We start from the raw sequence: 25,325 nt of genomic DNA, 5'->3' as shown, positions 1-25,325 counted from the left end.
CATTTAGTAACAATAACAAAACACACTTTCACAGTTCATCACTAATGTTTCGGCCATTTTGCAAAATCACGTCATCGACGCTAGCGCCGCTAGTGGCGCAGAACCTTCGGAAACAGATTTAATCCGTATTTAAAAAGGATTTGGAAATCTAGATTTGATGTATTATGAAATCTCCCTAAAATACAGATTTGATCTTTTTTGTGTTTGTAGGGTATTTGACTGACTCACCCTGGTTTGAATCTGGGGCCCTTAGATTAGCTGCCCAATGTTATACCCACTGTGCTCCTTTGCTCTTAATAATAATAATAATGTTTATTAACCAGTAGAAATCAGGAAATGCGGAAATAAGCCAAAACAGCTACTTAAAATAATGGCATAAAGTCATTGAGATGTACTGACAATCACAGGCGGATTTAGGGGGGCACGTGACCTCCCCCCCAGATGCTTAAAATATATGGTCCCATTGTCATTACATTTGTTTTTATTTATATTTGTCATTTTGTGTTATTGCCCCCCCAGAAAAAATTGTCGATCTGACCTTGCCTACAATATGATATTATTTGCATTGTTTTCTCTCAGATCATAGAATATTGTTAAGAAAAAAGTATAGTTGTTCCTTAAAAATGGTACTGAGAATTATGATGTACATATGTAACTGTTGGAGCTCCAAAGGATACAAATGTGAACAGAGTTGGGCACTTACAATTAGTCTTATTTATATTATTGAGTAGATGTGGTGCTGTCACAGAAATATTATTAATTAAATTTTTGATAGAATTATGGAGTGTTTTAGTTAACACATCATATTGATCACGAATAAAACAACAAAGAAGAAATGATTGTTGGAAGGAAAAAGCATGAAGGAATGGCCGTAGGTGTGGAGGGAGGTCAGAGAGAGGGTATTTCACATGAAGTCCAATGGGGAAAATACCTAATGCAATATAAATGAAATACTCCATGCATCCCGCCGCTCATTGGAACTCCGCCGAACTAAATCCCTAAGAAAGCTCTCCTCCCTTTGTGCGTCTCATTTTCAAGTCGGGTTGTCTTTACCTTTCAATAAAGCTGTGGTCATTCCCTCCCCACCTCCTCTACATCTCTACAGACCTGATTTAGCCACCCTATTTAATCTTCCTCCGCCACCTCCACAGCAACTTTGGTCTCCACCGAGACGACTGCCAGAGAGAGAACAATTTCGACGCCCCCCCTCCCAAAGCCATGAGCTTGAGTGTCAAAATGAAAACATCCCAGTGATCAATCTATCATCTGCCTCCTTAAACAAAGAACTTTCCCTCCTCAGCAAAGGCCTTTCCTTCTCTCCCACCCCTAAAGTGCGCCATGTCCCCTTAGTCACAGATATTATGCAATTTTGCAGAAATCTAAGGTGGAAAGCCTTTTGGGATACACAGAAAGAACTTAATACTCCAATTCCTCCCCATAGTGCCCTTTCCAGGTTTCGACCATCCTCGACCCATGAACCTAAACCTCTCCCAACCGGCCACCCAATTGAAATTTTTATAGATCTGCTGCTTTCAAAAGTCTGCAACCATTCTTTCCTAAAATCTCTTCAGCCCAAACCCAACCTTTCTCAATCGGAGAACATTGCCCTCTGAAAACTCATCCACAATCCTGATATGTATAGTCATAACCTCAGCTGACAAAGGATCCACAGTAGTTCTCCTGAACACTTCTGATTACATTAAGGAAGCTGAAAGACAACTGACTGATACCTCCTCATACACACTCATGCCTCATGACCCTAACCCCACCTTCCAAGAAAATATCAAGTCTTTTCTCAAGGAACATGCCCCACCGGAAGGCTTCTCTTCGTCTGACATCTCCATCCTTTCCCCCCAAACCCACATACTCCACATTTTTACATTTTGCCAAAAATACATAAACCCAACCACCCTGGCCGTCCTATTGTCTCATCTTGCAACTCACCCACGGAAAGAATATCCGCTTTCATTGACTATTACCTCCAACCACTAGTTTTGTCTCTACCATCCCATATCAAAGACACATATAACTTCCTAGACCGTCTCCAATCCACCCAAATTCCTCCTGACACCCAAATTGCCATGGCCACCATAGATGTCACTTCTCTCTACACATCAATTCCTCATTCTGAAGGTCTTTCCTCCCTCCGCCACTTCCTTTCCCAACGCCCAACTCCTCATACCCCTAGCACCGACTTCCTCTTAGACCTAACTAATATCGTCCTAACGCACAATTCGTTCTCATTTAATAATAAGCATTATTTACAGATCAAAGGTTGCTCAATGGGTAGTAGATTCAGTCCCTCCTATGCAAACCTCTACCTAGGCCACTTTGAACAAATTTTCCTTTCCCAATATCCATTGAAACCCCTCCTTTGGCTCAGATTTATTGATGACATATTCCTCCTATGGCCACATGGTAATGATTCCCTCGAAAATTTTATTGCTACTCTCAATTCCTCATCCTCTCTTTCTTTCACCTCAGCCATTTCTAATTCCCAGATTACCTTCCTTGATGTCAATATCTCTCTTGTCAACAACAAATTTCTCACCTCTGTCCATGTAAAACCCACGAATAAGCAGCAGTACCTTCATTTCAGCAGTTGTCATCCTTCCCACACTAAACGCTCCCTTCCCTATTCCCTTTCCATTCGAGGCCACCGTATCTGTAATAATCCTGATGCCTTAAATAATTTTCTTCACAACCTTCACCGTTCCCTCCTCCAGAGAGGCTACCCAGAGTCCCTCCTACGTAAAAAAATTCTCAAACACAAATGCCCCCCAGAACCGTGCAATAGAAACAAACCACAAGACCTTTCCCTCTGCACCACTTACTTTCCTGGAATACAATCCCTGCAATCTATCCTTAAAGACCTCTTCCCTATTCTAAAAAACAATAAGTCGACAGCCAATCTTTTTGCCAAACCCCCTACTGTCACATTCAGACGACCTGCAAACCTTTTAAATTTATTCCGCTCAACTAACCCCTTACAGAAGTCACCCACTACTCCCATTAGCACACCTTCGCCCTGCGGTTGTCCTAGATGTAAGACCTGCCCAATTTTTACCCCTCCTTCTATCCCCAGTCATCTCGTCTCCTACCTACCACCACCTCCTGCGGCCTCCTGTACTTCAAAAAATGTAGTTTACCTTATTCAATGCAAGCACTGTCCCTCCTTTTATATAGGCAAATCCTCAACTCCCCTTAACCTTAGAATCAATAACCACAGAGCATCATGCACTTCCTCTGACTTTGCGTCCTTCCCGGCGGCGAAACATGCGGCCACTCATCAGCGTCAATTCAATGATTGCTACAATGTTTGTTTTAGCCTCCCTTCCCCCCACAGACCACCCACTCAAACTTAATTCTATTGAATTAAGTTACATTTGGCTATTCAAAGCATTTATTCCTCCCGGCTTAAACATCCACCGCTAATCCCTTAATTGCCTCAACCCACTTCTTTTCCCCCCCTCTTTGGACCCTACCTCCCCTCTATTTCCCCTTCCCTCAGCTATCCTTTACCCTCTACCTACAGTCTTTTACCTAACTCCGAGGAAGGTGGTAATGCCACCGAAAATTTAGTGAGTGTGAGTTTCTAACCTTTATCTTGTGGCATTTTTTAAGTGTTGCCCCCCCCAAAAATTTCTGGTACCCCCCCCAGAAATTCCTCGAACTTCCTCCGAACTTATCCGCAGAACTTCTCCCGCCAAGAACTTTTCGCGCTAAGGTTTTTTCGCGCAAAGGATTTTTCGCGCAAAAGGACCCTGTAGCAAAATCCTGTCTCTGCAAAATCCTGTCTCTGGAAAATCCTGTCTCTGTAAACCCTGCCTCTGGAAACTCTGCCTCTGGAATCAGCCTCTGAAACAGCCCCGAAACAACCCCGAACCAACCTACCTGCAATGCAAGACTTATATAGGACTACTGCGGAGAAATACTTACTCCTTGGCAAGCAAGGGGAAATCGGTGCTAAGGCTTTAGTATTGCACTTGGAGGGAGAAGTTTTACCATTGTCCTATCACAACTCTCTCTCCCTCCAACACCTCACCCCAGTATCTCCTTCCCCTCCATGTGTTCCAATGAATATCCCTCTGATTCAACTGATGTCTCCAACCCAGAAGTTGAGGGGAAAATTCTGGCTGGTATGCTGTTGTCTCAAAACCAGGGAATGGTGTTTTGCGGAGCGGCCGTTTCTGCAGGGGCAGTGACGCATCAGTGGGCAGTAGTTGAATTCGCCTGGCTACCCCTCCACTCCCTGGAAGAATCCCTCCCCTCAAATCCTGTCTCGCCTTGCATAGGCAATCTCTCTTCTGCTCGTGGGCTGGTCGGAGACACATGTCTAGTGAGACATGGCAAATTTTGAGCAATTATTCTGCTGGTATTTAGCTGGTAATGTTTCCTCTGGGATCATGAATTACTATCATTGTTTTCTGTAATACTTCTGATTTTTGAATACTCTATTTTGAATAGATATCGAACGGTAATAACTTGTAAATTATTTTTGGCTACCTTTTTCTTGTGAGCTGTTTTTCTTGTTTGTGGAGTTTTTCCCTGATCCAGCATGTGACCGACGGTTGGAGTATTTCCCTTGTCTGGGCTTACGTGAACAATCAACTAGATTTACGACGTAACGTCACAATCTTGTGTGTTCTGATACTGCCTATCCTAGGGTTTTTTATGTTATTTACCTCGCCGATATATATATATATCTGTGATAACAGGTCATCATTGAATCCTTGTATATATGTGCCCCGAAACGCATGTTCCTGTCTCTTTCCTGCTATCGTGTGAGTGTGTATCTTTCCTTTCATCCTTGTGTCCTCGTCCATTCCTTCTGCTGGTGAGTGGTGAGCTGCCCCAGTGCCATCTATTGGTTACTCTTGTGGGCCAAAGCAAAGGGAGTTTACTGTATATAAACCCCCGCCGAAATCATGGTAAATCTAAGCGTCCTGGTAGAGCACCTGGCCGGCAACCAGGAGGTTCTGGGTTCGAGTCCCAGCCAGGCCGCATTTTTACCCTCTGATTTCTGGCTTTTTCCATCTACCACAGCACCGTTGTCCTTGTCCTTTTTCTATTCCATGTTCCTTTCCCTTTCTTTCCTTACCTGTGAATTTATATGCATATTTGCGCTTAAGGCGTCGTGTGAATGAATGAAGTAGTATATATATATATATATAAGGGTTCAATGATGACCTGTTATCACAGATTACTCCCAGGTCTTTAAAGTGATTAACTCTTATTGTTATGTTTGTTAAAGAACAGAAATTGCCACAATACTCATAAGCAAAATTTGAAAACATTTTGAGCTTTCAAAACCATGCAGTGGTGGTTCCAGAGAGAGGCTAGAGGCCCCTTTGGTATCCACTTATAATAATAATGATAAGAAATCCTCAAAGGGAGAAAAAAAGTGATATATAATAGCAAACAGCTTTGAGGCGAAGCATTGCCTTAATGGCCTGCTTTTGAAGGAAAATATCTTTTGGGAAAGGTCATTTCCTCAGAATAAAATGGTGTATGAGATGTGAGATTGGATTTTTGAGTGAAATAGGAGTTCCAGGGTGTCCAGAGTGACAATTAGGGCTAGTTTTCTAATTAGGAAGATTCCAAGAGTGATTTTTTTGCATGGTGTTCTGTATGTGGTCAGACCAGTCCAGGTTTTCATTGATTACTAGACCAAGAAACTTGACAGAATGAGATCTGATGAGGATATTATCATTTAAACAAAGTAAGAAGCTGGACGTGGGTGGGTACCTTTTGTGGTGGAACTGCAGGTGAAGAGATTTATGGGAGTTAATGTTGAGTACATTTGTATTGCACCAATTTGAAGCTCATATCTGAGATTGAGGTTTGGGAAATATCTCCTAGTTCAGCTGAATTTTTTGACTAAAAGACTGGAGGTATCATCAGCATAGAGAAGTACCTTACCAGCTGAAATTGAATGTGGAGGGGTCATTTATAAAAATTATATAGAGCAGGGGTCCAAGTATTGAGCCTTGGGGGACACCTTGGCATACTTGAAGTGGTTTAGATAGAGTTATGTTAGTGCCAGTGTCTGATTGGTAGCAATATTTTACTTGCTGCTGCCAGTTGGAGAGGAAAGATTTTATCCAAAGCAGGGCATTGCCCGTAATCCCTAGCCTTGAGAGTTTGGAGAATAGTATCTTATGATTGACACTATCAAAGGCCTTACTAAGATCATAGAAGATCCTTAGTGTAGCATTTCCCCTATCAAGGGCCTTGTGGATATGGCTAAGTAGCTGAAATGTGGTAATGGTGGTGGATTTCCCAGCTAAGAAGCCATGCTGGGCTTGGTCTTAAAGGTGGAATGACTTAAGAAAGTTTGTGAGACGATTGAGAAAAATTTTGGAAAGACTAGGAGGCACTGATATTGGCCGGTAATTGTTAGGGTCAGCATGAGGACCTTTTTTGTGGATAGGGTTAACATAGGCTAATTTCAGGTAGTTAGGGAAATGACCTTCAGCAAGGGTAGCATTAATTATGTGAGCTAGGGGGTCATATGTACATATAATCTTTGACTGCCTTCAAGATATGGATGGGGATTTTTTTTAATCCTGAAGACCATTTGTTAGAGAATGTATTCAAGGCTTTGCTGACATAGAATGGATCGGTTGGGAAGAGAAATGTCTTAGATGGTGAGGAACTGTTTAGATAAATGGTAATTTTGTTCAGACCCCTAGCACTGCTGGGAGGTTACCCCCCAGGCCTACCATCTAGCCCCCCTTTTCCCTATTCTGGATCCGCCACTGAGACCATGCAACAGAAATCATTTTACAACAAGGATAATGGATACTTTCCAAAATTAATGCAATTTAATTTCTTGCGCTGCTCCTTTTGGTTGCAGTGGTATCAAACAACTTGAAGTAGGTGAGGTGGACTCTAAGCTTTGTCTTAAAACCAGTCTTAGTGCTCTCCAAGCTGTGGAAGCGGCAGAACGATCGAGCTAAGTTTAAGTGTTGTGCTGAACTGAAAAGATTTCTTGAAGAGACCAACATAATGATTCATGAGGCTTCCAGAGACTTTTCTGTCCTACTATGTACTACTGTTGAGGTGGTTAAAGGCCTTAAAGGAGGGCCAGGAAGAGGTTCTCACCCAAAAAGGCTAGTACGAGCGAATCAAAAGTGAAATCAGTGCTCATTGTCTTTTTCGACAGTAAAGGAGTGATCTATGAGTATTTTTTGTCCTTAAGGATAGACAATTAAAGCTGCCTATTACATGAATGGGCTCAAGGGCGGATGCAGGATTTTTTTCTGGGGTGGTGGGGTGCCTGACAGGCAAACCATCTTCTCATTTTTGAGATTAAAAACAACATACACAATTACTGTATGAAATCTTTTCTGTATTTTAATGTGAAACTTATTCATATGAAATTACATGATTAAGTCTCCAAAATACACAAAACAAAATGAATGTAATGATAACTGTACTAAAAATCTTGTCCATTTTGTAAGTGTATGGGGGGCACGTGCCCCTTATATCCAACTAGGAATGGGCTGTAAAGATTCCAAAAAAGGCTCAGGATGACAAAAGACATCTCTGCTACCTAGCTACTTCATCTCAACTACACACTACAAGTCCGCAATTTCCTGCCCAAATACCAGGTTCAAAAGCTGGCCCTTCCCCCCTATAGTCCTGAAGTCACCCCAGTAGACTTCTCCCTGATCCCTCGGATAAAGGCAGCCTTGAAATTAACCCATTTTTTTGTCCTTAGAAGAGTTCCAATCACCCATGACAAAGACCTTGCCAGGGATCCCTGAAGAAGTCTTCCAGGGCTGGAACTGGTCATGTCAGAGTAGCTATGAAAAATGTGTACTGGTCCAAGGACAGTGATTTAAAGAATTTAATTGAGTGTTTGTAAAAATCTGTTCAATCAACTTCTTTAAAAAAAAAGTAATTGCTTTACTTTCAGAACATACCCTGTATATAGGTATGTATTGGCATTTACATACCTAATTGGAAGATAATTATTATAGGAAAGTGTATCTCTCTCGGTGCAGAGTCAGGAGTGGAGAGGAATGAATCAAACATATTCTGGTTCGCGTAAAGTTATGACATCAACCCAATCCAAATTTCTTAACAAACATTAGTCGAACTTACTTGTACTATTCTTGCTGGTAATTAAATCCTGCGCTTCATTCTCTGTTATGAAACTCTGACTGAATTCTTCCTTACCATCATAAAGTTTTCTTTCAGAGGCTACTATAAGATCTGCTTTGCTTTGACTCCAAGTAATGCTGCTGATTTTTTGCAGGATCTCCTGAGGATGTAAGGTATTAGAATTATGCTAATTTGTTTTTAAATAATGTTACCAAATGAACACACTACCATCAGACTGGAGAAATGGGCTGATTTAGTAGTTTCTCTTTTTAAAAGAATCAGTGTGGATGAGTCATTTTAAATTTATCTTTAGATGATAATAGCAGTCTAAACGAACTGTTTTTTTTACTGTGATGGTAGTATCTTCATACTTTTCTTGAGCATTGGTTGTATGAGGCGTATGTATTTCGTTTTTGTCCTACATTTTGACGAACTTATTTCCTTCTTCATGGCTGAAAATTTTAATCGATACATTTGCAAAATAATCTTGTTTAGCTTTTGAATATTATTTATATGTCTTACTTGTGATATTAATGATTGGTCTGCATATTTTCCATTTCCTCTGTATCCTTTGATAAAGTAAAATCAATACTCTCTATTATGTGGTGCTTGATAGGAATGTGCCAAATGTATTTGAATACTGGTATTGGAGTGCCCATCAGGTTCCTGACTACTCATTAGATAGCCCATTGTAGTACTAAATGAGCGTAATTGATTCATTGGGTGATTGTTGAGCATTTTTGCAGTTGAGGTATCGACAATTACTCATCCAAATAAGTTAATACTGTGGGGAATATCTCCCAAACTGGGGTGAATAGTTCCGAAGGGTAAATGCCTTTGTGAGTGCTCAATTGCCTCAACAAATACAATGCAGGTGTATGTAAAAATATATGGTCATCGCTCTCATTAACAGCTTAACTACTCTGCTACGTACCCATAACGTCATGGTTTTCATTGTCTGCTGTCCAGGAAACTGTAAATCCAGACAAATAGCCATGTTATGGTATAGGGCTTAAGCAATCAGATACCATTAAAGCTTTAATTTTCTATGTCAATAATCTTTTCATATTCCCTCAAAAACTGAACTATGATCAACAACTAAGATGTGAATTTCTCAATTTTTGTTTGTTGAAATTATTCACTAGCCTTCACTGTGTATTTTTGCAGTGTACACATACGTATGTGCCTCTCAAGTGTGATGAAAAATCACTGTGATGATTCAATTAAAGGGGCAAAGGCACAAAGTGTAAGACATCACCACAAAGTACAATACGTCACCATGTCTCTGCATGTATGGATAATAAGGCATCTAAAAAAAATTGATTCTTCAATCAATGCATGAAAGTTTTCTTTTTTCCACACATGTGCTCTTTCTTGTTTTGAACGTCTCCTTTGCTATGGCTATGAACTTCCTGTATTCCTTACTGCTGTATCTGTTTTCCTTTATTATGCTGCCAAAATATTTTAACTGATCCACCTATTCAAGTTTAGGGCCCTCAACTTTGTCTTAATTAACTCCTGCTTCCGACTTATCCCATGCCTCCTTTATCATCATCTCAGCATGCATATTATGAAGCAAAGGTGAGAGTGGACAGACTAATCTCAAATCTTGGCCAATACCTGTCCTCCCTTAATCTCCATTTGCTACTCTCACTTGAGCAGTCTGGGCCAGATGTACATGTCCATGTACAGATTATGAATCAGTCACCTATCCCTCCAATTCCAGCAAGTAATGAGAGCATCATGCAAAAAAGTAGTATTATGGCCCAAAAACCCATTTTGCTAAATAGAATGAATGAATATTCTGTGTGAGCCACTAGTGGTAAGTCTCACAGACATTGAACATAGATTACTAAGAAGTAAAGATATTGAATAAAGCTGTGCTCCCATATGATCCATGAAAGTGGAGTTTTTAAGAATACTGTGCAATTTTGTTGGTTTATAAGTGGTGAACGTAATATTTTGGTCTGAAGTAGAGTTCAGAGGTTGTTTTTTGTGGTCTTTGATTACAAAAACAGTATAGACGAAGATGTTGGTACTCAATGTGCGGCCAAGGTTTATCTAGAGTATCTTATCTAAAGTATCTTACTACCCAGATGATGGAAATGCAACTCATGGAAAATATCCTCCTTCAGCTCAACGTTTCGAACCTTTTTTTCCTTATCAAGGTCACTTAATTCATTTTTCAGCATCAGAATCAGTTCCTCTAAACAGCATAGACGTCTCTCCGAACGAAGTTTCTTGACAGCCATCTTCCTCAAATATACTTTTTCTATGATAAAGAGAAAATATACGAGTGTTTAAAATAAATGTAATCCTATTCCGGAAATTGACCTCAAGTCAATACATCAGAAACCAATGTCCTTCATTCAATTCTATACCAATATTCTGGTTTTTCCTGACTATTTCTAAATTGGCCTTGGCATCGCGTAATTTTATCGCAATCTGCTCGCACATTCTGCTTGTGTCTTTCAAAACTGACGGAAAAGCAGTTAAGCTCTTGTCCACCATTGCGACCACAAATATCAGGTAAAAATATTCTTTAAAAGCAACGTTAAGTAAAGAAATGACAGCTGTTGTGGAATATAACTCTCTTTTCGTGATTAGCGCCGATAGTTCAACAAGCCGTCTCCTCGAGTCTCATAAGAAAACTACTCTTTCTAAGCTTTCTAACTTCTGTGTCCTTGTGACGAACGTTACCATGGTAACCATCGTAACTTTCGAAACCGCGTGATCGGCCATTGCCGCGCCGGGCAACTATTGTGGCAGAACTTCGCTGGACAACATCACAACATGAGTTAAGTCTAAACGTGACACTGACGCAATGCTATAATCACTCCCTTTGGCAAAAATTAACTTTTCGTACCGAAGGCATGAAATTAGTTGTGCGGTTCGTTTCACTATAGTATCTACTGTGGTTTCACGCGTTAACATTACAATTGCGAATACAGCGAAAACATTACTCACGGCGATTTCGCTATATCGCTGAAGAGTCCTACGAATGACCTAACTCAACGCTTCTGGGATTTAGCACAGGTTAAATAATACTGATATTAATAAATGTTTTCTCCAACGGCAAAAACTTAACCACAATTCAGTCAACCACGTGCACGTATAAATATGAATAAGAGATAATGGTATCGGCGTTTTTGTCGTTCTTAGCTATGCAGGCGCCATCACTATGCCCATTATCTCTTTATAGGACAAGTCGAGAAGTAACGGATTTAATGTAAATAAAAGTCATGATAGTAATTTTAATTTATGTGATCAATTAGCCGTCATTGGTGGTTTGTGATAATAGTGAAAACGAATTCCAGCGGAGACCTTGTGGGTGAATTCAATTGAATATTGAGCATTTAAATTGAATTTCCTCATATTCAATTAAATTTTTAAAAATTCTATTGAATTTCCAAATATTCAATAGAAAACACGAATATGTAATTGATAATTCAATTGAATCTTTCCTTCGAATAAAATTGAATTTACCAATATTCATTTGAATGTTCGTATTTTCTATTGAATATTTGGTAATTCAATTGAATTTTCGCAAATAAAATTGGATATGAAGAAATTCAATTGAATCGGCAGATTTTTTCCAATAGGGCTCTTGCAATAACTCCTTAGCAACCCAATTCGAAATGCTGCTGTTCTGAAATCCCGGTCCATCCCGGTCCCTTTCCACCGCTTTCCACGGTGTGACAAAGATGTGTTACGGAAATAAATGAAACGGAGCGCCCCTTGGAGTGGTGGCGATTCAATGTACGTGTCTGAAGGATGAAACCAAGGCCTTCTTGGGTGAAATGGGCAATCCGTCGGGGGTCATTTCAGCTATTGCAAGGACCACGTAGAGCCATTTACTTGCCACTGCACCCACCATTGAGTGCAGGGCTCGGTGGTGGCAGGGTAAAGTCTTTGGATGCCAAACTAGGAGGTCGCGGGTTCGAGTCCCGCCTGGGTAAGTTACCCCTGCCCAGGGCATGGTTGTTTGTGTACATTAGCATGTACACAAACAACCATGCCCTTAGGCCACAAAGGCAATATATGGAGCTGTTTTTGGTGATATGGAAACAAATAAAAATCGCAATACCTTGAGTCAGTGGGTGGCTAGGTCAGTGGCTATTCCCTCATTTCATTGTTTACCTTGAACATCAAGTTTCAACATGACTTGAACATGGGTGCTTTAAAGAGGTGTTTACCTTTGACTGTAACTTAGTGTATTAATTCAAGGGACTACTCCAGAGTCATTAAAATACAAAATAAATTGTACCATGAAATCTTTTTTAAAATTGGTTACATGATAATCTGTTGGCCATAAATGTCCAAAAATCTGTGTGCCTAAATTTTAGCAAAGAACAGTGTACATCAGTACAACTTAACGATGTTGACCTCATATTTGCAGACAATGTAAAATTCCTTGGTGTTGTATTCGAGCCATCCTTAAAATGGTCCTCACACATCAATTCAATAATACCCAAGCTAAGTAAATCTCTGTATCAGCTTAGATATCTTCGCCTTAGCGTAAGCTTTAATATTCTGAAGATGCTATATTTTTCTAACTTCCAATCCATACTGGCATATGGCCTCATTTTATGGGGCAGTTCCTGCCACAGTGCAAAAATTTTTAAATTGCAAAAGCAGGCCATATAAGGACTCTCTTCAACCTATCTTATAGAGAGTCCTGTAGACCTTATTTTAGTAAGGCCAGTATAATGCCCCTACCCTCCTTGTATATTTTTGAACTCATTCCTGTTTGTTAAAAATAACATGAATTTATATGAGTTAAACTGCATAACATTCACCAGCATCATACCAGGTCAAACCTAGATATCCACATCAAAACTAGATCTACCACACTAAATACTGAGGGTCCATACCACAAAGGAGCCAAACTCCACAATTCACTAGTGAATTGTGGAGTTTGGCTCCCTCAAAATATTAAAAAAATCAACAATTTGTTTAAATTCAAAACTGAGCATAAACATTTTTTAATACAAAAACCTTTGTATTCTACTGATGAATTTTATGCTGTATGTAAAGAAAAACTTAAATGAGTTATGTTGTATGTAAGGAAGAACTTAAATGTAAATTAATGTATTAAATATTGTCCTGATGTATCTTTAATTGTCATTTGCGTACATACTGTGTTCTATTGCCATCGTTTGTTTGTGTTTTTATCCTTTATGTAATGTAACTTGACGAAACTATGCAATTGTATTTGCCTTCAGCGAATAAATAATTATTATTATTAGGATCCTATTGTCTCCTATTGCTAAGCTGTATCATCTGCATACAAAGCACTGTTTTTGTTTACAGAGCTGTTGGCAAATCGTTGATGTATAGTAGAAATAATAAGGGTCCCAGGAAGCTACCCTGTGGCTCTCCGACATTTATGATTTCAGCATGGGATAAGTAGCTGGTCACAACATTGTCAGCTCTAAGGCCACCATCTGTTTCCTGTCCTTTAAATACGATTGTAACCATTTATGCCCCTGATTCCATAACATTCACATTTAGAAAGAAGAATTTTGTGGTCCACTGTATCAAATGCCAGTCAGATCATAAAAGACACCAACTGAGTACTCATTCGAATCCCAAGAAAATATATTCTTTTACAAAAAAATGGCCAGAGCCTCATTTGTACTTTTACCTTCTTGTAAACCATACTGTAATTCATTTAAAATTTTGTTTTTCTTTTTGTAGTTGTAAAGTCTTTCTTACATAAGGGTTTCAAAAATCTTTGAAAAGTTGGTCAGTAGAGAAACTGGTCGGTAATTGCTTATGCTATCCACATCGCAATTTTAGCATAGTCTGGGAATTTACCATTTACAAATGATTCATTTATGATGAAGGTTAAAGGTTTACTTATTATATTAGCACATTTTTTATTATCATGATAGGAATGTCGTCAATTCCTACAGAAATTTTACTCTTTAGTTTATTAATGCACTTTTGGACCTCGTTCTCTGTGATGGGAATTATACCCATGGATGAGCTCACGTGGTGACAATTCTGTACATTAAAATCATCATCATTCCCGATCATTTAGTTCAGAGGAATGTTAGCAATGTATTTGTTTGCATACTGTGTAATTTATTTTGGATTTGATAGGTTAACCCCATCATCATTTTTTAGAGTAAGAATATATTCTAGGAATCTATTCAGTAGGGATATATCCCTACTGTTCACTTTACCTTTCTTCATTGTGAAATTCGAGGAGGAGACACTCAAACCCTGTGAAAAGAAGCCGAAGTTGTAGCTAAGATTTGTGGACAACGCGTTCATCATCTGGCTCCATGGTGTACAGTAATTACAAGTGTTCCTGCGACACCTGAACTCACAGCATCATGGAGTCCAATTTACTATGGACATGGAGAAGCAGTCATTAAATTTTCTAGATGTCCTCGTGGCTGTAAAAGACAATGGGGGACTCAGCCATGCTGTCTACAGAAAGCTTATGCACACCGACCGCTACCTAAACGCAGCATCTCACCATCATCCCAGTCAGAAGGCCTCACCATTGGCTACATGGATAAACAGAGCATATATTATCTCCGATGATAACTCCCTCTCCACGGAGATAAAGCACCTCACAACGGCACAGCAGAAAATGGCTATTGGAGAGAATTGGTTCTTAGAAGGACCACTGAGGAAGAGGAAAAGCGACGCAAGGCCCCCATAGAAAACCACAGTGATGACGATGGAGAGGCAGAATCTTCAAGAAAGCTATACATCACCATCCTTTTCACTGCTGGAATGTCAGAAAGGATCGCTAGAATATTTTTAAAAAATGAGTGGTCACCAGATATAATTGAGTGACAAAGATAAGGGACTTCCTCCCCGGACCCAAGGACATCATTCCGCAAGAACTATATGAGGAGGTATACAAGGTGCCTTGCTCCTGTGGAAAATCCTAGATTGGGGAAACTTGCCGCTCCATGTATGTAAGTATTAAAGAACACCAAAGGGCGACCAAGAACAAACAGTTTCAGCTCTCCGCCATCGCCGAACATGCATGGTGGGAACCTGGCCACGATATCCAATTTGAAGAAAAGAAACTTTTAGTAAAGGAGTGCCGATACTTCCCTTGTCAAATCAGGGAAGCAATATGAATTCAAAAACTCCGTTGAATTTCAATAGAGAAGATGGATACTTCCTTCATAGCGCCTGGAAAAGAGTCATCAAAGAGAGAGCCAATCAGAGAGAAGCACCCAGTCAGACAGCCAATCACAGAGCAGCTCCCATCCAGCCTACGGTGTATAACTGAGGCAGAAACCAGCCTTCGACCTGAAGACGCTGGCAGGATAGCCAGCAAAACTGTTGTCTGTAAACAAGCTGGTGCGGAAGAAAACTCATTGACCTTGTTATGAAGTACACATTTAGAAACCATGGATGAGAAGATACTTTTTCCATGTAGAAGCTAGACAGCTATTATAAAAAACCAATAGGAATGTACTTACGGATAACAATCTTAGGACTGTGAAGGATCGCTTTCTGCCAGCACCAGCTAACCTAAATTCTGTGGCCATATCATCACGGATCACCCTAATCATAATTCACCGGGTGGCATCTGGGGCAGTATTCCTTCCTATTATCCTCAAGGAATATTGTTTACCTGTTTAATATGATTGGTAGCTTGTAACATTGTTTATAAAGCCAACATAACATATGATACCGTGAAATATGAATGTTAAATATTTTGGAATTACATATCCTACCTATCAGCAAAATTGGTTCATTTTTTAAGTGCTCCTCCAAGGTCCTTAACTCAGCCTCTGTAGATATATTTAAGAATACTCAATAAGTTAAAATTTTATTGTGGATTAACATTCTCCCGGGATTCCCTCTGGGTTAGAAACACAATTTCTGCCGACGTTATAAGCTCCAACTCAAGGCACGGAATGTCATGGCGCCGACGCATCGGCGGAAATGGAACTCATAACCGGGTGGGGATCCCGAGAGAAGTTAACCCACATCATTTGCCGGGGAAGCATATCTTTTTCAGAATCGTACTCACCTACGGACAGCGGGTGCTGGGCTTCACGGTACGATTGTTGCTATTTATATTTTGTCTTGACAATTTGACTCTTGACTTGGAAATTTTGTCTCTGTGAAAAAATGTGGTTAACTGACGGACACTTTTGTGTGATGACTTTTTACGACTTTCGGTATGAATTATCAAGACATCCAGAATATTTGTTTTAAATATCTCTCTTTACGATGCCATACTTTATTTGATGATTATAAAACAAGCACAATGCAAAGTCTTTGCGTAAAAAAGGGTAAATTAGCAATTATATTTGGATGACTCAATTTTCATTCTTTTGCGCCTAAGTGTGACCTTAAGAAAATTTTTCATAGAGACTGTCCACATTAATTTTGGTCCTATAGAGGACTTCGCAAGTGTGGTTAAAACTTTCGGACAGATGAGACACTGATTGGACGACCGCTGGACGTCGGAGATTGGACAGGTGTGGATGAAGGGCAAGGACAGCAGCCGGTCATCCTCTGGCTGTCCTGAAAATCTGCAGACAGTGAGAGGATGCATCGGATGCGCAGCGGATATCCTTTGGCAACTGCTCTTAAAAGTTGCTGTGGTAACTGTACTGTGGTCATGAGTACCGGGAGGGCATTGCTAGGGGATTCACTTGCACCGACCTGGCTCATGAAAAATCTTGGGGTATGTTTCTACCCAGTACTTTTGAAATTTGATCAGGGTAAGGATAGAAAGAAGTACTATTTACTAGCCATTTGGTTTAAATTTCCAGAGGTCCCCCGTCACTGCCAGATTTAATTATAATTTGCCCTTTTATGGCCCTAAAATTAGCATGCCCATACAGGCACTGAGTAGAGTATTTTCCCTGAGCCTGTACTGGCACACTATATGTGTTTAAATGATCTAAACTACTATTGCTTTACTGTGTAATAAATGCTTCATTGCCACATCTGGCAGCACAATGCCCAATGGGTGGCCATGAACACATCCCCCCTCACAATTTTTCTACTGGCACCCTTGACTGTGATTTTTCAATTTTAGTGGAGTTCAAGTTTTAGTCCGTTTAGCTTTTGATTTATTACTTTTAAAAATATTTAGGGACATTGTATTTAGAAAAGGAAAGCATAACAAATAAGAGCAAATAATGAAGTAATAGAAAATAGCCATTGGATTAAAATTCCCAATGGTATCAAATTTGGTGGTTAAATTTCCATTTTTTTAGCTGGTGAAACAAAATTTACACTGGCGAGACACCTTGAAAATTACCATATGCATATATCTTTCCAATTTTTCAGAAATGACTGGGGGGGGGGGTAACCACCCCCTCTCTATAGCAGTGGTGAACAATGGATTTGTTATCTTAGATCTGAGACTTAATTTTGGCTAACTTTTGGCCTCTGGATAGGAAAATAACCTCAATTTTTCTCTATCATGTGAACTTTTCAAGGTACAAGATATCCACTTTTTGTCTCACAATATTATTATACTATTCTACCATTTAAGGTAGGTTTCAATGGAGTACTTTAGAAGCATTCTGGTAAAATCCTCTTTCTTCAAGCACTCTCCTCTTCAATTCAGAATAAGGCCTACTCCCTTTCATTCTATCTAAAAATCCTATTATTTTCCTTCACCTCCCTCGTTTACGTAACTTTCTACCTTCTAACACTGTTTTCAACATCCCCTCCCCACTCAGAACTTGCTCCATCCATACCTTATGTCTCCTCTATAGCTCATCTAAAAGCTGCCTCTCCTCACTCACCATGTCCAGTACTTCTTCACTCCTTTTCCTTTCCATCCACTTCACCTTCTCCATTCTTCTCCACACTCACATCTCAAATGCCTCCAGTCTTCTCTCGTCCTCCTTTTTAAGTGTCCTTGTTTCTGCACCGTGAAGAGCTACACTCCAGATCAAACTCTTCATTAACCTTTTCTTTAAACTCTTACATGTCCTGTTCATGAAAGCCTCCTTTACAATGCAGATCTCTTCCTGATGTTTATTAATATTTCTGTTTTCCTCTATTGTGCTTCCTAAATAGTTGAATTGTTCTACCTGCTCAAGTTTTTCCCCACCTACTTTTATCCTGAGTCTCACATTCCTTTCTTACAAAGCTTTCCAAAACTGCATTACCTTGGCCTTCGTATGATTAATCCCCATCCCATATAGTATGTATGTGTATAAAGCTCTGATATTTGTGAAAGAAAATCTTGATATCTTCCCTAAAAGATGTGAAACGCACACTTATAGTACGAGAAATAAGGACTTCTAATCCATAAACCAGTGTCGATTAACGAAAACCAAATCTTCCTTTCCTAATCAAAGCATTAGGTTTTTTAACCACCTACCCATTACAGCTAGAATGACCAGTGTATCTACATTCAAGAGGGTGACCCATGCATGGCTTGTCACTCATCCTTTATATTCTATTGATGAATTTTTTACTTATAGTACTGAAGACATTGTATTTTGATGTAACCTATATATTTGATTGTATGTCATTTCTCTTGTATATTTTTGTACTACTTTTATCTGACGAGGTCCATGTATTTCTGAATACTATTGGCCAATAAAAATTATTATTATTATCATCATACTCCTCGCAATGCTCCTCTAATGCATTCACTAGAGCCTGCAGTCCCCTCGCTGACTGACTAATCAACGCCAGAAAGGAATATCCCCCGTCCTTGTTCAGGGAAAGAATATCTCACAAGATTGTAAACAAAGACAAATATGGCATGAAATTGGAAAAGGATCCCCATTACCATTCTAGTATCAATGAATCTTGAGGGAGGGTGCAGGCTGGCTTTTGCAGTAATACCTGCTCATGTATAGGTATAACAGGGTAGTTTCCTTCATCAAAGAAAATGAAAGGCATTGATTGCGATTCGTTACCTACCATTAGTGTATTCATAATATACAAATTGTTTGGGTTTAGAAATACTGGTTTAGACGAATGTCAATGGTCAATTTTATCCTCATTTGAAAAAGGCCAGATTGGCGCCCATGCGATGGCACTCCACGTGACGTCACAGGGACCTAGTTTCTATATGAGTAGATAGGAGTTTTACATCGTCCAAGATTACCAATGCATGCATGAGGCACAGAGCTCAGGGAAACATGTCTTAATAATCACCTATTAAAACTGGCTAAGGTTGGAAAGTTTTCTTCATCTGATAAGGTATTAATAATCATTATTTAAGCCAAGTGCTACCAGCTAGAAGGGTACTCAGCTACCTGCTAGCAGCCTGCGTCGTATCAGCGCTCAAGCCTCACCCCAAGGTCACCTCACAAGGCGGCAGGGGGAACCAGAAATACGTCACACAGACTTTTTCCCATCCTTCCTACTTAGCCGTCACGTTTTTGCAAGCTTGAAAATGTTCACTTTTCATTTAATCCCGAAAAATAGATATTGTCATTTAAAACTCTAAAAGAGTGAAATACGTACTCCAGGAGTAATAATCTTTCGATTTAGGCAATAAAAAAATAATGGGAAACCACCCTATTATTCATATGTATTAAAATACTGAATACATCCAATAAGAAGCTCCTAGTCTCTTCTTTACCGGGGAGGCATTGCAGAAGATGGACGCAGAGCAAGTTAGATCTAACTTAATTTTCAATTCAACAATTTCTGTGTTTTTCAAAAATTTCATTAATATTTAATTAAGGAGAAATTAAGTGTTTTAGTAATAGGTGATGTTTTGGTGATTGGTTTGGGTTATCGGTTCATTGTCAGGGAATATATTTTATATATTCCCTGACAATATTGATATATAATTTTTAAATTCCATTACTATAGTATTGGAATTTAAAAGTTTGGTTAAAGGAAAGATGAAGGAAATTACCCTATTTGGCTAGTTTAACAGGGTAATTTCCTTCATCAAAGAAAATGAAAGGCATTGATTGTGATTCGTTACCCACCATTAGTGTATTCATAATATACAAATTATTTGATTTTTAGAAATCTAAGTTTAGGCGAATGTTAATGGTAAATTTCAATGTCATTTGAAAAAGGCCAGATTAGCGACGATGCAATGCCACTCCACATGACGTCACAGTGAAATAGACGCTATACGAGTAGTCAGGAGTTTTACATCATCTGAGATTACCAATGTATGCATGAGGCACAGAGCTCAGGGAAACATCCCTTAGCAATCACCTATTAAAATTGCCTTGGTCGGAGAGTTTCCTTTGATTCATTGGGTATTTATAATCTTTTTAAACTAAGCGCAAACTACTAGCGGGGTACTCTACGCTACCGCCATGCTGGGCAGCAAGCAGCCAGACGTCAACAGGCTTTTCGCAGCATTCATACTTTGCCGTCACGTTTTCGTACGCTTGAAAATTTGCACTTTTCATTTAATCGTAAAAAAACAGATATCATCATTTAAAAATCTTAACACTGGAAGTACCTATATGTACTCCAAGAGTAATAATCTTTCGATTTAGACAAAAAAAATGATTGGGTGAAAGGAACACCTGTACATGGGATCAACAGTTTCATGCCTTGGTAGTTAACATAGACACGCGACAACTATAGCTTGCTCTGCAAACCACACCATCAAACAGGCTGTGACACTAGCAAATTCAGATATAAAGACATACAGTACTCAAAATCTCACCATGAATGACTTCATTGTGTGTTTCCAAAAAGCCTGGTGAATTTCTAAAACCACTGCAGTTTGTTCAGAAGAGAATGACATTAGTGACTCGTTTATACATCCACGTGGTCCATCAAAACATTACACATGGCCCAAAGTAGAAGACTTATATGAATTGCCATTGAAAAAGACTCAGTGCAAATTGTGACTCATTCACAGTTTCCAGTCAGTTGCAGTGGGTGTTTGCACACATTGGATGCCATGGAAGTAAACAAGATTGAACTTGCTTTCAGTCAATAGATGTAACCAATCATTCAGATATGAACTTTTCACTGTTATAAATGCTAAGTAGGAGGAAACTTCATTTTATTCCCCCTTGAAGGTATGCAATCTTGGTGTAAAAGAGTCTAAAACATGCCTAACTTTGACATGTCTTAAAAACTAAAGTATAAAAATACTACCTTTTTTATTTTTTTAATTGAAAGCAGAAAATTTAAACTACCCACAGAGAAATTTTAAAGAAAATAAAAAGTGGCCTTTTTTAGTAATAAATTGTTAAATAATGACTAATTTTTATTGTTTAAACAAGTCCTTTTTGTTTATTATTGCTTCAAATGACTTGCAAGTTATGCCAGAATGTGCATAAATGAATTCTCTTCAAAATGAAGCAACAACCACCGCTTAACAAGCCATGGTTCATTAGTAATCAGCATTTATGTGATTTTTCATTTTTTACTCTTGAGGCCTGACTTTGCAATGTTCAAAGGATGGTAACTTTTTAACAGTTCAGTTCTGAGCTGAAATAAAGTCATCATTATTCATCATAAAGAGACTGCTTTCACATATATAAATTTCAGAGAAATCGGTGATGGTCACCTGACACCCCTCTGCCTGATTTGAAATGAAATCCCCCCCATACAGATAATTAGCTAATCCTGTGCTATCTCGTTTCTTCGAAATAAATCATGTCTTTTGTCTACCTTATTACATTATTGTGCATACAGTTAGTATATGGCATGTTAATATTTGTCATTTGGAGGAATTTTTACCTACGTAATTTAAAGTTTATCTGTGCTTTTCACCAAAGGAAATGTCAAAATACAGAAAGGAGTCAATTGAATTATATGTAATTTGTCTTTCAATTTTATGTTGACTTCTTTCTTAAAGCCGATGTCAGGACATTCCATGTGCCTGTTTTAACTACCACTTTCGTATTCTCCATCTTCGAGTCGTGATTTTGAGATAATTTGTGTATATTATTCCGAAACGTGGACTAGCCTACCCTGGATATTTGTTATTACATGAACAGCTGAGGGTTTTTCCTCAGAACTAACTCGAAAGTAAATGTTGAGAAGATTTAACCTTTACTTAATGGTCAAGAATAATAAATCTCCATTTATGATGGAACATTTTTTTACCTTGTCTTATATTGTTGCCATAGAGTTAATATTACTATTTTTCATTGTTGTGTTTGAGGACGCGCCAAGCACCTCAAAACAAGTTGCGCATGAAATTCGAAACGCCGCTAGACAGCGCAGATAGTCCATAGATGGCAGTTGTGACCCTCCCTTTTAGCAAAAGATAGCGTTGTGGCACAGTGGTGTACCGGTCTTTTTTTGTGAACCTCAGGAAGTTGTGAATAGATCGTCGGTTTTTGCAAAGTAAGTATTGTTTAAACATACCGTCTCGTAGCTATTACTGTAGATTCGCGAATGTTAGCTGGTCACATAGTAACTGGTATGTAGCCTTGCTTATCTGGTGTCCCGCCATTACTCGTAACATGCCGTGGAGTTTTTTTTGTTAAGAACTGCGTTTATCGTTCTTGCATGTTCACTGTGTTTTGTATTTAATTATTTTTTGCAATCATACGCCAATGTTAACGCCTGGGACTATATATATAGTTTGTCTGGAGGAGTTATCACTTCATGCTATAGTACGTGAAATTAACTTGGCTTACGAGGCGTTCCGCGTTGTATGTATTAGTTCACTTGGGACCTTTTTTCAGACTTTGTATTGTTCTATTGCACATTAGTTTCGGTTTTGCTGTGACATAACCGGTGTCTGAGTTTGAAAGCGGAGGTTTGAGTCGAATAATATTCTAGTGAATGTTAATATGCGTTTACCGCGTTTATGCGGCATCCGCCATCTTGACAAGGTCATTGTTTGATTGGGAGGAGATCGTGGTTTAGGTTGAATTTTATGTTTTTTATTGTAGTCCACTGTGACTTAGATGAAAAAATTCACTTGGAAATAATTTTACAATTTACGCATGTGGGAATCTCTGTAATTTTCAGGTTCGCTTAAGTGGAATCTGTCGAAGTCTAGTAGACTTCGCCTTTAGAAATTCAAACTGGAGGATCTTCATTACAGTAAGTTAATTGCATTAAAATATTATGTGTTACTTTTGGAGAATGACGCATCTCAGTACTTCGTTTGCTGGACTGGTATAATTTTGAAGGATTTTTTTACGCATGCTGGCAGTTCTTATCTTTATTTGTACATGCGTCATCGTTAGCTTTATTGAGTCGTTCGTTGTAATTGGCTATGCTCTCACCGTCGCGATAGAAATGTTTCCTTTTAATATTTCTTTACTCATGTGTGCCGATTTTAATGGCCCTGGATCGGAGGATAACAAAACTTTTGGGAGGCAGTGGGTTCCGCAGTGCATTTTCCGGGGATCTGATTTTGCTAATCGCAGTAAACAGTTTCATTCGGACCGTAGCATTAAAAAATATTTTTAGAAATGGAGTAACTTCCGGTTAGCAATAATGAAGACTAGTTGCCGCAAGCTAATCAAGGTTGAGAGGTAGTTGGGTCTTGAATCGTTCCGAGCCCATCCTATCTCTCTCTCGTTTGATAGGTCGTAAACATTGAGTACGGGGTGTGTTTCTGTTAGCAGTTTTCATAGACATAACTTAAGGTCATCATACGAATCCTAACTAGAAAAGTGGTGAGGGTGGAATCGGAGCGGGATCTCTATACAATAATTTGATGTTTTTCCGGATAATTTAACCGCGTACTTGCTTGAATAATGAAAATGTCTTTGTAAAGTTACCTTAATATCATTTTGCAATGGGAAAGAGCTTCCCGTCTTATACTTTCAATTTATTGTAATACCGGTCTCCTGAGTGACTGAAATTCGTAATAGTGAGAATGAAATCACAATGTAGTGAGGTTAGTTACACAAACTAGGCTTTACGATCAGGAAAAATAGTTGAAGTCTTTATTTAATTGTACTACATTTATATGTAAAATTGAATTATACTCGTCATCTCGTTTCTCCGCTTTGCTGTAAGAGTTGTAGAAAAATGCTCTGGAGGTAACGTCCTCGCTGGAAAACCCTGGTCGCAGGTTCGAATCATATTGGGGTGGCGGTTTTTACTATCTTAGGCCTGGTTGTAAGTGCATATGCAGAAGTGTAGGAGAGAATTTCACTGTCCTAATGTCCCTTGCGGAAGTAATGACATTATTCTCCCTTATTTAATATTAATAATTGCTTCTAACTTTGCCGGACCTTGTCTTTTGGACGCATTTACCTAGCGATATTCTAGTGTTCTTTCCTTTTCGCTTCTTGCTCAGACCTTAATGTCGTCCGAATTCACTTGGCTGCGGCGTCCCGGGCCGGATGTTCCGTTTATGATTCTCCGCCGCGATCGGCTTCCGTTAAAAGACCCTCGGGGCTTCTCCATCTGATATGACCAGCACGGCCGTGTTCCGTGTCCAAATTCCTTTTGGAATCAGGATTGTGCGGGCGCCCCGTTGGTTGCGAGATGACGCGGAATTATCTTGGGGAAATAGTATTCACTATTTACAATCTATCGAAATTATCCTCTTATCATGCATTTCAATAGGGGACTTACACAAGAGGGAAGAGGGCCGCCCATTAACCCCCTCCAAAATAAGGAGAAAAATGGGAATTGTCGTAAATCATACCTTAATTATTAAAACAAATCATGCAGTCTTTCTTCTTAATCGATAGCCTTTTTCCTTTGAGTTTAAGGATAAAATGTCAGGAGTTGAATTAAAGGAGAAGGCCGAGATGGCTCTCCTCCACACCATCCAAGAATGGGTATCTCATTATACTTCTGATTCTAGTTTCTGAGGCTTTGTATGTTAGCAAATTTAAGGCTAAATGACCTAACGGCACAAATGAATTCTTGTGGGCTTGTGGAAACATTTCATTCGATAACTATTTAGACATTGGGGTGGGAAATGCGTGGGTCACATGCAGCTAGCTCCCTGAGTTACTGCACTAATATGAAAGCATGGCATGCAAATAAGGGTATATGCTGACTCCTGAGGCCTGACAAATGATCTGAAAAGCTGCGCTTGTTAAGTGCAATTTTTAATTGCTTCAATGAATTTTGATGAGGTGTGAATCACAACTGCTTGTAGTGCTTGTATGAAATACTTCGTTTTGTGGGGACTGTGAAGAACTTATGTGGTGGGGCATTCACCCCCTCTGTTCTAAATATTAGGAACATTAAGGGGGCACAAACTCTGGTACAACTATCAGCGCTTCAATTACAGCAAAGCCCACTGTCAAAATTTGGGTTTGTCATTGTAAAATCAAGGGGCAACTGACACTGGTAGGCCGTATATCATATACTGTTAGAACCAT

The 25,325-nt window shown here is 39.2% G+C and overlaps 2 protein-coding genes across 3 annotated transcripts in view; one reads left to right on the top strand and one right to left on the bottom strand.

The window, feature by feature from the left end:
- Positions 1-10,899, bottom strand: part of LOC124165767 — a 32,264-nt gene extending 21,365 nt beyond the window's left edge. Inside the window, exons 1-3 of the mRNA XM_046543260.1 lie at positions 10,494-10,899; positions 10,263-10,384; positions 8,113-8,272 (exon numbers count right to left, since the gene is read on the bottom strand). Of these exons, the coding sequence (XP_046399216.1) occupies positions 8,113-8,272; positions 10,263-10,384; positions 10,494-10,623 (412 nt within the window). The 5' untranslated portion in view covers positions 10,624-10,899. The remainder of the gene's footprint in view (positions 1-8,112; positions 8,273-10,262; positions 10,385-10,493) is intronic.
- Positions 10,900-22,249: 11,350 nt separating this feature from the next.
- The window catches only part of LOC124165624 (heterogeneous nuclear ribonucleoprotein K), a 113,675-nt gene continuing 110,599 nt past the window's right edge, over positions 22,250-25,325 (top strand). The window contains exons 1-2 of one of the 2 annotated variants that reach the window (XM_046543096.1): positions 22,250-22,365; positions 22,999-23,073. The gene's annotated coding sequence lies outside the window, so the exon portion shown is untranslated. The remainder of the gene's footprint in view (positions 22,366-22,998; positions 23,074-25,325) is intronic. The other variant, XM_046543097.1, reaches the window with a different exon arrangement.

Source organism: Ischnura elegans, chromosome 9 (assembly GCF_921293095.1).
Source record: "Ischnura elegans chromosome 9, ioIscEleg1.1, whole genome shotgun sequence".
NCBI lineage: Eukaryota > Metazoa > Arthropoda > Insecta > Odonata > Coenagrionidae > Ischnura > Ischnura elegans.
This window is presented reverse-complemented; position numbering and strand designations above follow the sequence as displayed.